The sequence below is a fragment of the Dermacentor andersoni genome, chromosome 11, assembly GCF_023375885.2.
Source record: "Dermacentor andersoni chromosome 11, qqDerAnde1_hic_scaffold, whole genome shotgun sequence".
NCBI lineage: Eukaryota > Metazoa > Arthropoda > Arachnida > Ixodida > Ixodidae > Dermacentor > Dermacentor andersoni.
This window is the reverse complement of record NC_092824.1, coordinates 71,618,748-71,632,436: the sequence shown is the minus strand read 5'-3', so window position 1 is coordinate 71,632,436 and position 13,689 is coordinate 71,618,748. Positions and strand designations below refer to the sequence as shown.

At 45.5% G+C, this 13,689-nt stretch overlaps 1 protein-coding gene across 1 annotated transcript in view; it reads left to right on the top strand.

Annotated features, from left to right (window-relative positions):
• The window catches only part of LOC126519804 (uncharacterized), a 60,783-nt gene that overhangs the window by 34,568 nt on the left and 12,526 nt on the right, over positions 1–13,689 (top strand). Inside the window, exons 7-8 of the mRNA XM_050169108.3 lie at positions 3,247–3,525; positions 9,274–9,438. Of these exons, the coding sequence (XP_050025065.1) occupies positions 3,247–3,525; positions 9,274–9,438 (444 nt within the window). The remainder of the gene's footprint in view (positions 1–3,246; positions 3,526–9,273; positions 9,439–13,689) is intronic.

Below are 13,689 nucleotides of genomic sequence, written 5' to 3'. Positions count from 1 at the left end.
AGGGCTGTTTCCGTTTGTTAGGCTCACAAAAGCTGATTTCTATCTTGTTTCTAATCTCCTAAAGGGCCACTGCTAGATGCTTGCTCGTTTGTTGCTCGCAGGGATGCGATCACATCCATACATAAGTGGGCGCTGGTATATACAAATGATGCTGCCATGCTTGCGTTTTTTTTCTTAAGACTTGCAAAAAATGATTGCCGCTCGTTGGCAATGCGATGAAGGATTACTGCAAGTTTCTGACTCGTTTGGTTTTTCTGACGGGAGCACAATCGAGCTTCTGTGTGTGCGCTCACATGCACAATTTGATTATGCCGGTTGCTCCTCTTCAATTGAGTCGAGTGGCGGTTCCTTCAATGTGGACTACTGTCCAGGTGCTGGTTCGGAATATATCTCTTTCACTGTATCTGCTTTTTTATTCTTATAAGTATTATTGCAAGCCTATCTGTATTCACGAATAAACAGTTAATGCTTGGTCAGGACGAACTAGTGGGCTGGCTGGTTATACATGCCTATTTGATCACAGTGTACAACAATTTGACAGGGACTGACGGAGTAAAGAGCGCAGCGTGTTGTGGTATCTTTACTCTGTCAGCCCCTGTCAGTTATTGTGTGCTGTGATCAAATAATGCTTACCTAAGGAAAATATTTTTTTGTTACTTTATGGCCTCTATGAAAAAAATTGCACCACATTTTTTTTTTCGAAATAGGTCACTGAATATTTTAAATTTGCTATAAAATATCTACACTGGAGGGGGAGAGGTCGTATTTGGTGAAAAAGATTGAGCCTTGAAGGGTTAAATAGTTCAAATATTTATGATGAAATTAAGATGAATAATTTTAATTATTCTGAGTAAGCGAAGTCTTCAATTGAGGTGGGTGGCCTCCTCCTTCTGGGAGGCTGTGGGCCCTTGCCGTCATTTAAGTTCTTTGTAAGTGCCGTTATGTGCTTGGTAGCTAGCCAAATTAGATTTAAATCCAAGCCATTTGTGTGTAGGCAATGTAGGCCTAACTTCATTCATTTCAGATCAAGATATACATTGAGGAGTGGGCATAAGGCAAAGGTCTGATACGCATTGCATAGAGGACTTGCTGGAGTGAGCTTTGCTGCTATACAGCAATGTTATGCGGTGAAGTATATTAAGAGTGGAAAGGGACCACTGTCACGGAACATAGTATGTGTTCCTTAATTATACACGTGCACATGCACCCACTCCAGTCGCAGTGCGAGTGCCAAGACTGTACTTGCAGCCATTTAGAGCTGTTTCTGACGTGGCGGTTTGAGGCCTTTTTTTTCCCATCACTGTAACAGGGCCTAGTACGAGTTCCAGTTGGTTTTCATGAACTGCATGGTGGTTGAAGAGACAAAAGAGAGATTTTTTAGTGTATTAAACCTTTTCCACATGCGCACGCACGCGCACACGCACACAAGGCTTTGTAAGGCAGAAAAGTACGGAAAAAAAAAAAAAAAGAAACCTGGTGGTGATGGCTCTTTAAAGCTCTCACTGTGATGCCATAGATTTTGTTTACGTCTGTTTGGGCCTAGCTTGAAGAAGACAAGTCCACTTGTCCAAACGTTGACTCCTGCTTTCACCTTGTTCGCGACTTGTTCATCGTCTTGAATTTCAATCTCCCACCTTCCCCCTGTTTTCCCCGGGCCTAGCTAATTATTTATCAGTAAAGATGAACCACATTGTATTCTAAAAGAGCTAAATGTTGAGCACAGCAGGTATTTCAAACTTTTAACTGCGCCAAAACTGTGCAAATATGAGAAAATATGTTGATATTCGTGACATCACACTGACATATGGATGCTGGGATTTCGGTGCAAAATTGATAAAAATGGAACTTTGACCTTTATTTTTTTTTTCTAATAATCGACCTATCACTGTGAAGTTAAGAAAATAGCTTAGTGTTTCCTTTTAGTGGCCCTTTAAAGGTACACAGAGGGTATATTTTGCGTTACTAGAATCTGCAGCACAACAAGACAAGGACAGAACGCTAGGTAACACATAAACTGTGCTCTCTGTTTTGCCTTTCTCTGTCTACGTGCTGCACATTGCAGTCACAACTCCAAACTAACATATTGAAATCTGTGACATCACACTTGCATCGACATCGTGGCTTGGCCGAAAAATTCAAGAAAAGCAAATCTTGTCTTCATCTTTGCTATCAGCAACCAAATTTTGCCCTTTGGAGAGAATACTTTACCAGCCTACACCAATTTTACTTACTGGAAAAAAGGCTTGCATGTGTTTTAGTTGCATCACCAGTGCCTTGCTTGAGGGCAGAGCTTGCACTATCATATCCTCCCTGTTGGTCAGCAGACATTTCAGCGCATGATCCTTGTAGTTTTTAACCTCCCAAGACTCACCAAACCTCTAGCGACAAATATAAGTCACATCTTTTTGTCAACCAGTCTATTACGAACCTAAAAAGCCACTTGCTTGATGAGACAGCATGGGCACATGCTCACATGTATACGAACAAAGAGTCTATTTCTGCAGATTGTTGAGCTCAAAGCGGCTTTTGTTTTCCTAAACGCAGATACAAATTCACCATCACATGTCATTTGCTCTCCCTTTCACTTTTCGTTCTATATTGCTCCACCATCTGGTGGCATTTAAAATTTAGTGTGCATTTATCTTTCGTTGTAGCTTACCATGCATCACTACAGTTAACTTAATATGTCAATTTGTGTCAAAACCGGTGGCAAAAAATTTCATTACACTCTTGACATGTAGTGTGGTCTGCATTCTACATCTAGTGTTATGTTACATCGGAATATATTAGCTTACCATGCGACATTTAATTTTGGAATGGGCAACGCAAACAAGGAAGAGGAAGGTTCGTTGTCAATACACATGTACATGCTGTCACCATTTCGCTAACACTCCGTAATAGAAAAGCATGGTGATCACCCTTATAAGAATTCAAGGTAGCCAGTGCATGCACAAATTGTTGCAGTTTACCGAAACTCTCGTGAAACCTCGGAGTGCCATCTTGGCTTGCATCGTCATTGTCAAGTTCATGCCTTCTTCTTTTTCTGCCTGTTTCTGGTTTCTTCAGACACTTCTATTCATGTCGTTTCATATATAGTATAGAGAGAAGTAACCTTTTTCGGATGTAGTAAATAAATTTATTTCTTCACTATACCTGTCTTCGCTATAACTGCTAGTTCACAACAAGCGGGTTCATTGTGACGAGGTTCCACTGTAGATAATTTCTGGCATACTGGTTGTCTTGCAGGTTCCGTGAAGCTCAACCGCCCCATGATCACTATACTGAGCCAGAAGAGGACGCGTGGTAATGTTCGCAGCATTGAGGACTCTGTCTTTCTCGGGATGCAGCAGGACTGTCTGTCCCCCTACATGGACAGCCTCTTTGAGGACTCTGCAGCTGCAAACCTGCTGCACGCAGAGTGCGCGCTGCGGCTGCCCTACAAGGACCTTGCCAAAGTGGGGCTGGATCTGCATGCTGAGCCCTTCTTCCGTTCCCTGCTCTGGACCTTGCACCAGCGGTGTCTCCGTAAGTACAGCCTGCCTTGCTGCTACCGAATTTTCTGCCTTGCGAGTCGCACCCCCTACTTGTCCCAACCTTCAAAGAAAAAAAATTGGTATAACATGCACCTTGTTTTAACTTAGTTGGCATAATGAAATACGATTACCATATTTACTTGATTCTAACGCGCCCTCGATTGTAAGATGTACCCGTTTTCCGTGACCAAAAAATTTTAGAAAATGAAAACCTCGATTGTAGCGCACACTCGTTTTCCACGACCCCAAAAAAAAAAATGTGTGACGGAATCAGGTGACGGAATCAGGTGACAGGTCACGTAGAAAAGGCGACTTGTGTGTTGGCCCCGACTATTCGTCGCCGTTTGAGCTCGGCCGGCCTGTTTCCCTGTCAACCGCAGGGATGCTGACAGTGACGAGCGTCGCTTCCAAAACGGTGGTGGTAGTAGCAAACGCCAGACGTTGTAATTTATGTTTCATTGCGGGTGCCCGCGCGTCTTGATTTGCTGGAACTACGGCTGCGTGGGTGACGAGATGACGTTACGCCGATGTAACGCTCCACAGAAGATGCGTTCCAGGCACTCACACAAGGAGTCGAGCGAAGATTGCACTGCTGAAGAGCAGGGAAGGGTTTGCAGGCTGGTTGTATTGTTACCTGGAGACGATGCCGTGGCAGCTATGGTTGAGGTGGCTACTTCCATGACTTTGTCGGCCAGAGCGGCAAGTCCGGTAAGGTCCATGGTGGCGGCTGTCGCCAGGACCATCTGCACGTTAGCCGGGAGTCGTTGCAAAAACAATTTGTACAACAGCGCGTCATCGATGGATCTCGCGTTGTTTCTGAGCAGCTAGCTCATTCGCCGAAGAAGTTGACTAGGGCGTCGGTCGCCGAGTTCTTCAGCGGACAGAAGTTGCTCGATGTGAGAACGCTGTAAAGCTGCTGTGCGTGTAGCAGGGCTGCCTTGAGATCGTCTTAGGCAGCGGTAGACAATGGGGAGTTCAAAAATCTGCTACTTCGTCAATGGCGGCGGGCAAGAGCGCTGCAATGGCGTAAGAAAACTTTGAGGCTTAAGAGCGGATACCAGCGACTTGAAATTGCGACTCAGCCTGAAAAAACCATGCCGAAGGATGCTGGTCCCAGTACTGTGGGAGGTGGACAGTGATGGCCAAACAGGAGGGCTCACCGCGTTCCTTAGAAGGGTTCCGGCCTTGAGCTCTCGTAGTGTTGGTCTGGTCCATGGTCGTGTCTACCACAGGAGCGTATGGCAGTATCACGTCCGGGTCACCACAACGAGTGTCCACGTAGACCGGTAAAGTCTCTGGCTCTCGCAGGAGTGGAAAAACCGACACTCGATCTCTTAGCATAGCATTCTTTTCAATGCCTTTTCGGAATGCTAGCCCGTGCCGGAGCGTGCCAGCTGCTTGTGCCTCGTGTAGACGCGAGCGCCTACGAAACTCTCGTGCTGCTGCCGCTACAGTACAATACCGCGCACCTCGTGCTTTAATATAGAAATACTATTTTCTCTCATTTGGAAAAAAACAGATTTATTACCAATACATTAAAGTTGCGATGAATAAAAACAAATGGAAGCGGCCTACCTTGCCGCCAAGATTTTCATTGCGCTGGTACGAGTTGTGTGGGGCCATAGATATCACTCGTCGTCACTATCGGACAATCCTTATCGCTATTAACAGACCAAAGCATTTCATCCTCGGTGCCGTCTATGGCATTCGAAATTCTCCACTTTTTAAAGGTCTTGTTGACCATGGCAGAGGGGATCGTGCACCATGCATCTGTCACCCATCCAGTAAAGTCCTGCAGGAAGGCACGCTTCATTTTATTGGCGGGCTTGAATTTGTGGCAGCCACTGACAAGCTATTCGGTGTACAGCGCCCGAATTCTATCTTTCACTGGCTTGTTCAAACAAACATCGAACGGCTGGGCCTGCGATGTCATGCCGCCAGGTATCACGACAAGGTTGGTGTCGCATGCAGCCAGTTTTTCCTTGATGCGCTTGTCAAGGTGGCATCTGAAAGCGTAAAGCACAAGCATCCCACGCAGACCCAAACTGCCGCTGGGTCTCTTCCGCCAAACGTTATCAATCCAGTCAGCGACCAAGTCCGTGGTCATCCAACCTTTGGGTGCACAATTTGGGTGCACAATCACGCCACTCGGAAACACGATTCCTTTCGGGAGCGTCTTCCGTCTGAAGATAAGATACGGGGGCAACTTGTGCCCATCCGCAGTGCAATAAAGCATTGCGTGAGACTAGTTTCTTAGTGGCCGGAAGACAAAACGCGCGCTTGCTTCACCCCCTTCTTTTCAACGGTTGGGGTGGCAGGCATGTCAAAGTAGAGCGGCATCTGATCGGCATTTCCAATCTGCCTGAAGTGGTAGCTGTTTCACTGGCGCAACTTCAAAACGTACCGCTGAAAACTGCAATTTCTCTTCATATTCTTCGGGCAATTATTGGCATATCCCTGTCCGCCTTCGAAGAGAAAAGCCTTTTCTTTTCATAAGATTTGATTGCCAGCAGCTGCTCGCTTTGAAGTTACTGTGCATTAGCCCTTTCTGTAGGGCTAACTGCATCGCCCGTACTTTGAGCAGATCGGTCGTCACAGGCTGCTGTGCCGCTCGCTGCTCTTGCACGTATTCCGCGAGCAGCTCTTCTGTTTCGGCGAAGCGGCCCTGCTTCGGTCCACTTAAACCCTTCCTTGTTGCTTTGCTGGTGAAAATATTCTCCTTCTGTTTGCGCCAGTCCCGCACGCAAGTTTCGGGAACGTCAAATGCCCGTGATGCGGCCCAATTTCCGTCCGTTTCTGCACACATGTTAACTTTCCTTTTAAATGCAGCATCATGGTGGACTCGGCGTGACTTTGCAGTCGGCACTTCCATGTTGATTGAATAAATGCAGAAAATGGGAAGACAGGCAGTAGACTAGGTTGCACTAGCGCCTGGTTACACATACAACATGGAGGTATGCACATGGAGGAAGCTGCGGCAGCTAGGCTGGAAGCACGTACAAGGCAGCCATTTCTCGAATTCTGATGGTGACATGGTAACACGGATTTAGGGTTGTACTTAATTTTAACGTGTGTGCAATTTTTGGACCCGTTTTATCGGAAGAAAAGTGTGCGTTAGATTCGAGTAAATACGGTATGGCATGTTTGTAAGTTTATCGCGATACGCTGTACTCACCCATTTCGGGGCAGCAAATTTCCATAAACTTCTTACTAGCTGAACGAAAGGAAAAGGGGTTAACTGAGGGGCGCGATTATTATTAATCCTTTCATGAGAAGCCGACAAAGACACCAAGGACAACACAGGGGAAATTACTTGTAGTTACTGATTGAATTAAAGAAATGATAAATAAAAGATTGTGGTATCCGAGAATGTATGAACCGTTAAAAAAAGAAGCATAATTGCATTGGGTCATTTCTTGTATTCTCGATCGCAAACAGTTGCTCTGGGAAATCGTTCTTAATGGGATCATATCAACGAGGTTCTACTGTTTTCCTGTAAAACCGAGCTTTTTCTCCATAGGAGCTGCTATGAACCTTGTTAGAATAATGTAATCTGAAACACATTTGGAATGGCACCATGACGAGGGTATTGAACCGGAACTGAATCAGTGGCAAGCTTTCCACGGCGACTTGCGACCCGTATCATGTAACCTAATAGCAAATTTTTGTGGCACACACGATGGAATCTTTTTCTTGTCGCCGTTCATAGATGCACATTGGTATCTTGTAGTTTCGAGCGTTATTATTGGGGAGCGTTGTTATTGTGCGCAATACATTGTGTGTATTGCAGTAAAGCATGTCAAATGAAAGCAGATCTGCTATTTGGAACATGCCTGATGGTGCAAATTATTATAGCACAGTTTTAGTTTTTTGCCTGCCTGGTCTAAGCTTTGTTCTTGCTAAACTACAAATTTTTATGTTGTTGTTTGCAAAAGTTTCTTACCTATCCGAACATAAGTTGCTTTATAGACTGCATGATGTGCAGTCTATGGATAGACTAGCTTAAGGGGGGAGGCTACCCTGGAGACCGAACTTTATTTTTTAAGATATCCAGATGAAACTTTCAGGGTACGTTCACACCACCAAACTATGAGGAACTGCGAAGTTTCATGAAGATATGTTTATTAGTTCCAGAGTTATTGAGGCTTAACTCGGTGATTCATGTATATGCCTGAGGAAGAGCCTGGACAAATGCCAGGACATTGTAGGAAGCTGAAATTCACTGTGATGATCCCTTGATAGATATCCCAGGGGGCTAAAGAGCCCTTTTCTTTAATTTCGCCTCCAAAAAATTTTAAGGCAACTTTGAATTTGATATAGCCAGTAATGACCACATTCATCAAAAATTAATTGCTTATTATAAATGAACTGCACCAGCTTTCAAAAAAAGAAGCCTGTTACCCCCTGGGAAAGTCATTCAGGAACAGAATAAAAAAAACGGCATATAAATCTGAAGAGCGGTTCTTGAGATATCGCCTTCTCCAGCACCACTACTAGCGAAAAAATCCATTCCGAGAAAACAGGCCTTAAAGTTGAACACGTGTTTTTTTTTTTTTTTAATTAGAAAGCTCCTGCGGAGCTTCTAATTAGCTCTTGCGGCTCCAGGCACACTCAGTGTGTCGGATTTTCGGCTGGCGACAGCCGAAAGCACAGTTCCGCTGCTGAAAAGCGTCTACGCAGTCGGCACTTGCTGCAGAAGATCGGAAGTTCGATGCTCGTACAAGACGCATATCGCGCTCCCGTGCACCAAACATCTGTACTGTCTTGGGCTTTGCCGGCATCGCGTGCAGCGACGAACTAGCGAAAAAAAAAAAAAAAAAACAGCTGAGCAAATAATCTAAAAGATAGCGCAAGGCGATGAGCAGCGCGCAAGCTCATGTTGAGGCGGACGGAGCAAGGGGCAACAACGACGCGAGCGCGGCATCAAAGGGAGCAGCCGCCATCGCCCGCGCAGCAGCCAATGGCAGGCGCGCTTTAGCCCGCGGGATTTGAAGGCGCTGCTCCAGCCAATCAGCGCTCCGCATCGCATCACGGGAAAACTCCAATAGCGCCTCAACCGCGCCGACGATGCCATTTTGCAAGGCGGCAAAATAGTGACAAAGAATCTACGGTCAAAACGACACCAAGATGGCGCGGGCAGGCCGCATGGGCCGGGAATGGTGCGCGCGCGAAGTTTGACTTCATTTCGGCATTAACGCGTATTTTTTGGGCCGCGGTGGCCTCAAAAGTAGCGTTATTTTTGGTACTTTACGGTTGAATTAGGTGCTGATAATTACAGAACGGGTAGATTATGAGACATACAACCCAAAAATATGGTTTTTCAAAAATCTACTTTTTCGCGATTTTTCGGTTTTCAAGGGCCGCGTCCCCCCTTAATTGGTGGCTGCTATCTGTTGGCTGCTGTCTGTTGGCCTTGTCTTTCTTTGCTTTTGGGCAACATTTAATGATTGCGCAGTAATAACAAAATGCACCAAATGGCTTGACATAGCTGCTAAACTGCCCAAGGTGCTCCAAAACGTCAATTTTTTCTGCTCCATAAGGCAGGTGTGGCTTCTCCTAAACTGCTCCAGAACTGCTGCTTTTTTTTCCTGCTCAGAAAATGAGCTTAATATCCTAAACTGTCTGTACCACCACTGCCCACTACAGCAGGTGAACTTGTGCGAAGTATTGCTGTCCACGCGCAGTGCAAGCTTATGTCTGCACGGCCTTGATCGTTGTCAACCTGTCTTGTGTTCTGTAGAGCAGCTTCGAGAGAAGGCGAGCATTGCGGTGCCTCCTGAATATGGCCGCACCATGTTCGGTGTCATGGATGAGACCGGCACCTTGCAGTACGGCCAAGTGTTTGTCCAGTACTCTCGGGACCTGGCACACTATATGCCTGAGGATGAGTACGTTGTGCTTAAAGGTACGGCTGATGGCAAAGTTTCCGCCTAATGTTGTTTCAGTGTAAAATTTTGTTGTTGAACTTGTGTTTGCATTCTTGAAAGGACCCCCCCGAAGTTGAAGGGACCCCAAATTTGAACTGTAATGCCAATTTAAACAGTAAGAGGATCAATCGCCAGACGAAAAGGAAGGACAAAGTTTCATTCTAAAAATATTGCTCCAAAACACTAGCTCTGATACACCAGTGTGCAGATTTCAAGGTATTTTCGTGGACAGTAGAACTTTGTTTATATGTTTTGGAAAGAACTGCGAGAAGAAACATACTAACCGGGAAAACATACGATCCGAAGTAACAAAAAACCTGACAGACTGAACTGTTGTTGACGTCTATGTAATCCGAAGCGTCGCATGGATTGTTGCAGCACAAAACGCCGAACATACATCGAGCTGATAGTGCTCCGACGGCTGGAGACACATTTTGTTCTTTTTCTATTGCGTGGTGTTTTAAGAGGGCAATGGGAAACTGAAATGAAATCGAGCTGGTGGGTGATGCTGGATGCTGGCGCTGCAAAATGGGGTGCCCACATCACGCTGCCTGCAGCAGGGAACGGCGGCATGTTTGGGTTATCGCCTACTAAAAGCGTGCAGTATGCTATCAATGGCACAACGCACTATGCACCACATGCTGTGAAACGGATAGGTGAAGATGCTTATCGCAACAGGTTTGGCGGTGATAGTTGTGAATGTAGCATGCAATGACCGGGCCGAAGATTTGCTGGTATGAAACAAGAAACTGTGCGTGCCGTCGTTTTCACGTGAGATGTGCGACTATATACTGTTCTCAATTGTGTGCGCCTCAATCCTTTTCTTGTTCACATGGGGTCTAGCAGACGGAAAACGTATACGATCCCAGTCTGCTGCAGGTGAGGGCGTTTGATTTTGGTTATCACTTATTCAAAGCATTCGCTACGCTTCCGACAGCAATACACGCTGTGAAACAGATAGGTGAAGATGCTTATTGCAGTAGGATTGCTGGTGATAGGTGCGAATGCGGTGTGCTACGACCACGGATAAGATTTGCTGGTATTGAAAGGAGAAACTGAGTGCGCTCTGGCACTTTCATGCGAGACGGGCAGGCGAGTATTGTGGTGAAGCTGCCACGGCGGTGTGTGCCCCACGCATTTTTTTGTTTACGTGGAATCTAGCAGTTGGAAAACATTTCATATGATTGCAGTTTTGTGACATACTGAATGTTGGGGCCAAAAAATTGCGTGTTCTGGGAACATGGGAACCGCTAAAGAAATGAGGACATTTCTACAGGGTCATTTCTTGTGTTCTCGATTGCGAACGTTGGCACCAGGGAGACGTACGTAATGGGAACATATCGGTGAGGTTCTACTTTATTTGAACCATTGTCATTCAGTAAGAGTTCTCGAAACTTGCCAAGGTGGTCTTTGGTTTCAAATGCAGTGTAGCCCATCTTTACCTATAAAATTTAGCTATGCTCAGGCAGATGCTGTCAAAATTTGTTATGTTCTGACCTCTCAGCGTTTCTGTAATCAAATTTTCTCTGTACTTTACAACAGTACTGGTGTGCTCGTAAAAATAAGTATCTAAACATCTGGACATTCGCCTTGGGAAATAAAATTGCACAGTTTTAGCCAGAGCATGGAGCATTGTTAGCTACAGCAAAGAGACGCGAAGTAAGGTTTGTAGTTTTATCGTCGGCATGTGCGCTCATGCAAACATGAACAGATCTCACTCGATAACCATGAACACTCACTGTCACAGAAGGAATGAAAGCGGGTTTCAGAAACTTTAGGTGCATCAAGGCACCGACCATCTCGACTAACCCTTTGTACTGCTGCAGATTGCCTCCAGGATACGGCTCGGAGCTTGCATATAGACAGCCATGCGCAGCCACGGCAGGGTAGAAGAGATGTACGCATTAGAGGGAGATGGTAAATGGGCAAATACCAACGTAAAAAATGGCATAGGGGTGCGTCCTGTATACCGCATCCCAACATGCGCACTTTGACGGCGTTCTTGCTGCTTTCTTTTCATGGGGAACGATACTTACAAATAACTTTTGCTTTGGTCGACATTTTTAGTTCTTTTGCTCGATTTACCAGCCATACAGGCTTCAAGTACGTGTTTGGAATGACTGGGAACTTTGTTAAATCGAAACTGTGTCGCCAAATCCTTAAATTGCAAAAAACAATACAGTTTTCAGTGGAGCTAAGGTCGAGAATAAAATAGTGCGTTACATTACGAATTTTGTTAAATCAAGGTTTGACTATACTGCCAGAAGGGAGCATTCCCATCATAGTAGGATTCGTTTGTGCAGTGGCACCCATCCCTTTTCAGTGCACTCTGTGCACTTACTGTCCGGAAACCCGTGCCTCTTGGTACTGAGAGGCTGGCTTTCCTGCAAATCTTTGGAATTCAGTAGGTGAGCGCATTTTACAGGCGGAATTTCTCCGGCAGCCTGAAATCATCACTAAATTCAGCATAAAATCGGATGCCTGTTTTAAGATTAGGTAGCAGCAAACTAAAAAAGAAACTCTGAAGGATGACCAGCGAAGCTGTGTATGTGGGCCCATTAATGGCTAACTGCACCTGCACCACGGGTTGGCCCGGTATTGTACCATCTTTGGGATTGGCCCACGTGTGGGGAGTGCTTAACGCCTGCTTCACCTCTGCCGTGGGTTGGCCCGGCATTGCACCACCTTCAGGATCGGCCCATGTATGGGGAGTGTTTAACGCTTGCTTTACATCTTTACCTCCGCCGTGGGTCGGCCACGTATTGCACTATTTTCGGGATCGGCCCACGTATGGAGAGTGCTTAACACCTGTATCACCTTTGCTGCGGGTTGGCCCGGCATTGCACTGCCTTCAGGACAGGCCCATGTGTAGGGAGTGCTTAACGCCTGCCTCGCCTTTGCTGCAGGTTGGCCCGGCATTGCACTATCTTTGGGATCGGCCCACATAATGACGTTTTATATCAGTAGGGTCGCGTCAATCACGGCGCCTACTCGACGGCATGAACACAGGTGGTGTCTGACGCAGACGCCGGAGGAATAGGCTTGAGTTTTGTGTCGATACACGGACAAGACCCTGGGGGGAACTAACCCTTAACAACTTCGCTGTAAAGCTGTGTTCATTGCGGCACAGCCAGCAATATATTTAATTTGTATTGAATATTTGGGTCCAACCAAATATGCGAAAATTTTCGAATGGCTAGTTTTCAAATTGGATATGAAGATTAAAAATACAATTTATGGTATTCAGAAATTTTTGGACCTTAGCACACTCCTTGCTGTAGGCGGCGTAAACTGAGCATCATGCTTCTCTCTGGCAGCATCGTATTGTCACACTGTAGTGACTGAAAAAAACACAGTAGCAAAACTGAATCGTGAAATGAACTCTTTATTGGGCGAACCTGTGCCCACAAAAGCAAGTGACACTTGAAGCACAAAGATAGCGGTGAGCGCAGTCAACGATTGTTGAAATCTGATCAGCGGGTCAAGCGTGTCGGCTTTTATACAAGACTCCTCAAACATTCCACTGTAACTGCTGGTGCTGGTGTGCCTTCCAGAAAGTACTTCGCAATTTGCATTGCACAAACAATCGGATTATGCAAGGTTTGGTGACAACAGACAGCGGATAGAACTATTGATAACATTAGATAAACTTCTTATACATGCAGGTGCATCCTAGACTGACAGATTACGTTTAATATTTGTTGGCCAGTGAAAATCGGTCACCAGAGAAAGTACTCCGGCATTGCCTTATCTTGTTTTGGGTTCCCATTGCTGTCTTAAAACGCTACACAATAGAAAAATCGTATGCCATTATTCTAATCTAACTTGAGAATTGATTTCAAGTAGTGAAAGTCATGATAAACTCTCGTCACAATCTAGTAAATACGGTATTCGAAATAAGTATTCTAGAACATAAGATGGCAACTTTACTGCAGGTAGCTCTGGAATTGGGCTAGAGCACTTTCAGGGTGTCTACCAACCAGGAAAACCGGGAATTCTCGGGGATTTTGAATGGTATGTGAATATTCAGGGAAAGCTCAGGGAATTTGTGCTTTCTATCAGGGAAAATTAGCTGTCATTTTATGGAAAGGAAACAAAAGTCTGCCTAATGGTCGCTTGAGTAAGAGAGAAGAATCGTAATGAATTGTCTTTGATGCTGTGTCGTCAGCTGGTGGAGTTGCCAGTGTACAGTCAGTGACCGATTTTCTGGAAGCCTGATTTTTGCGACA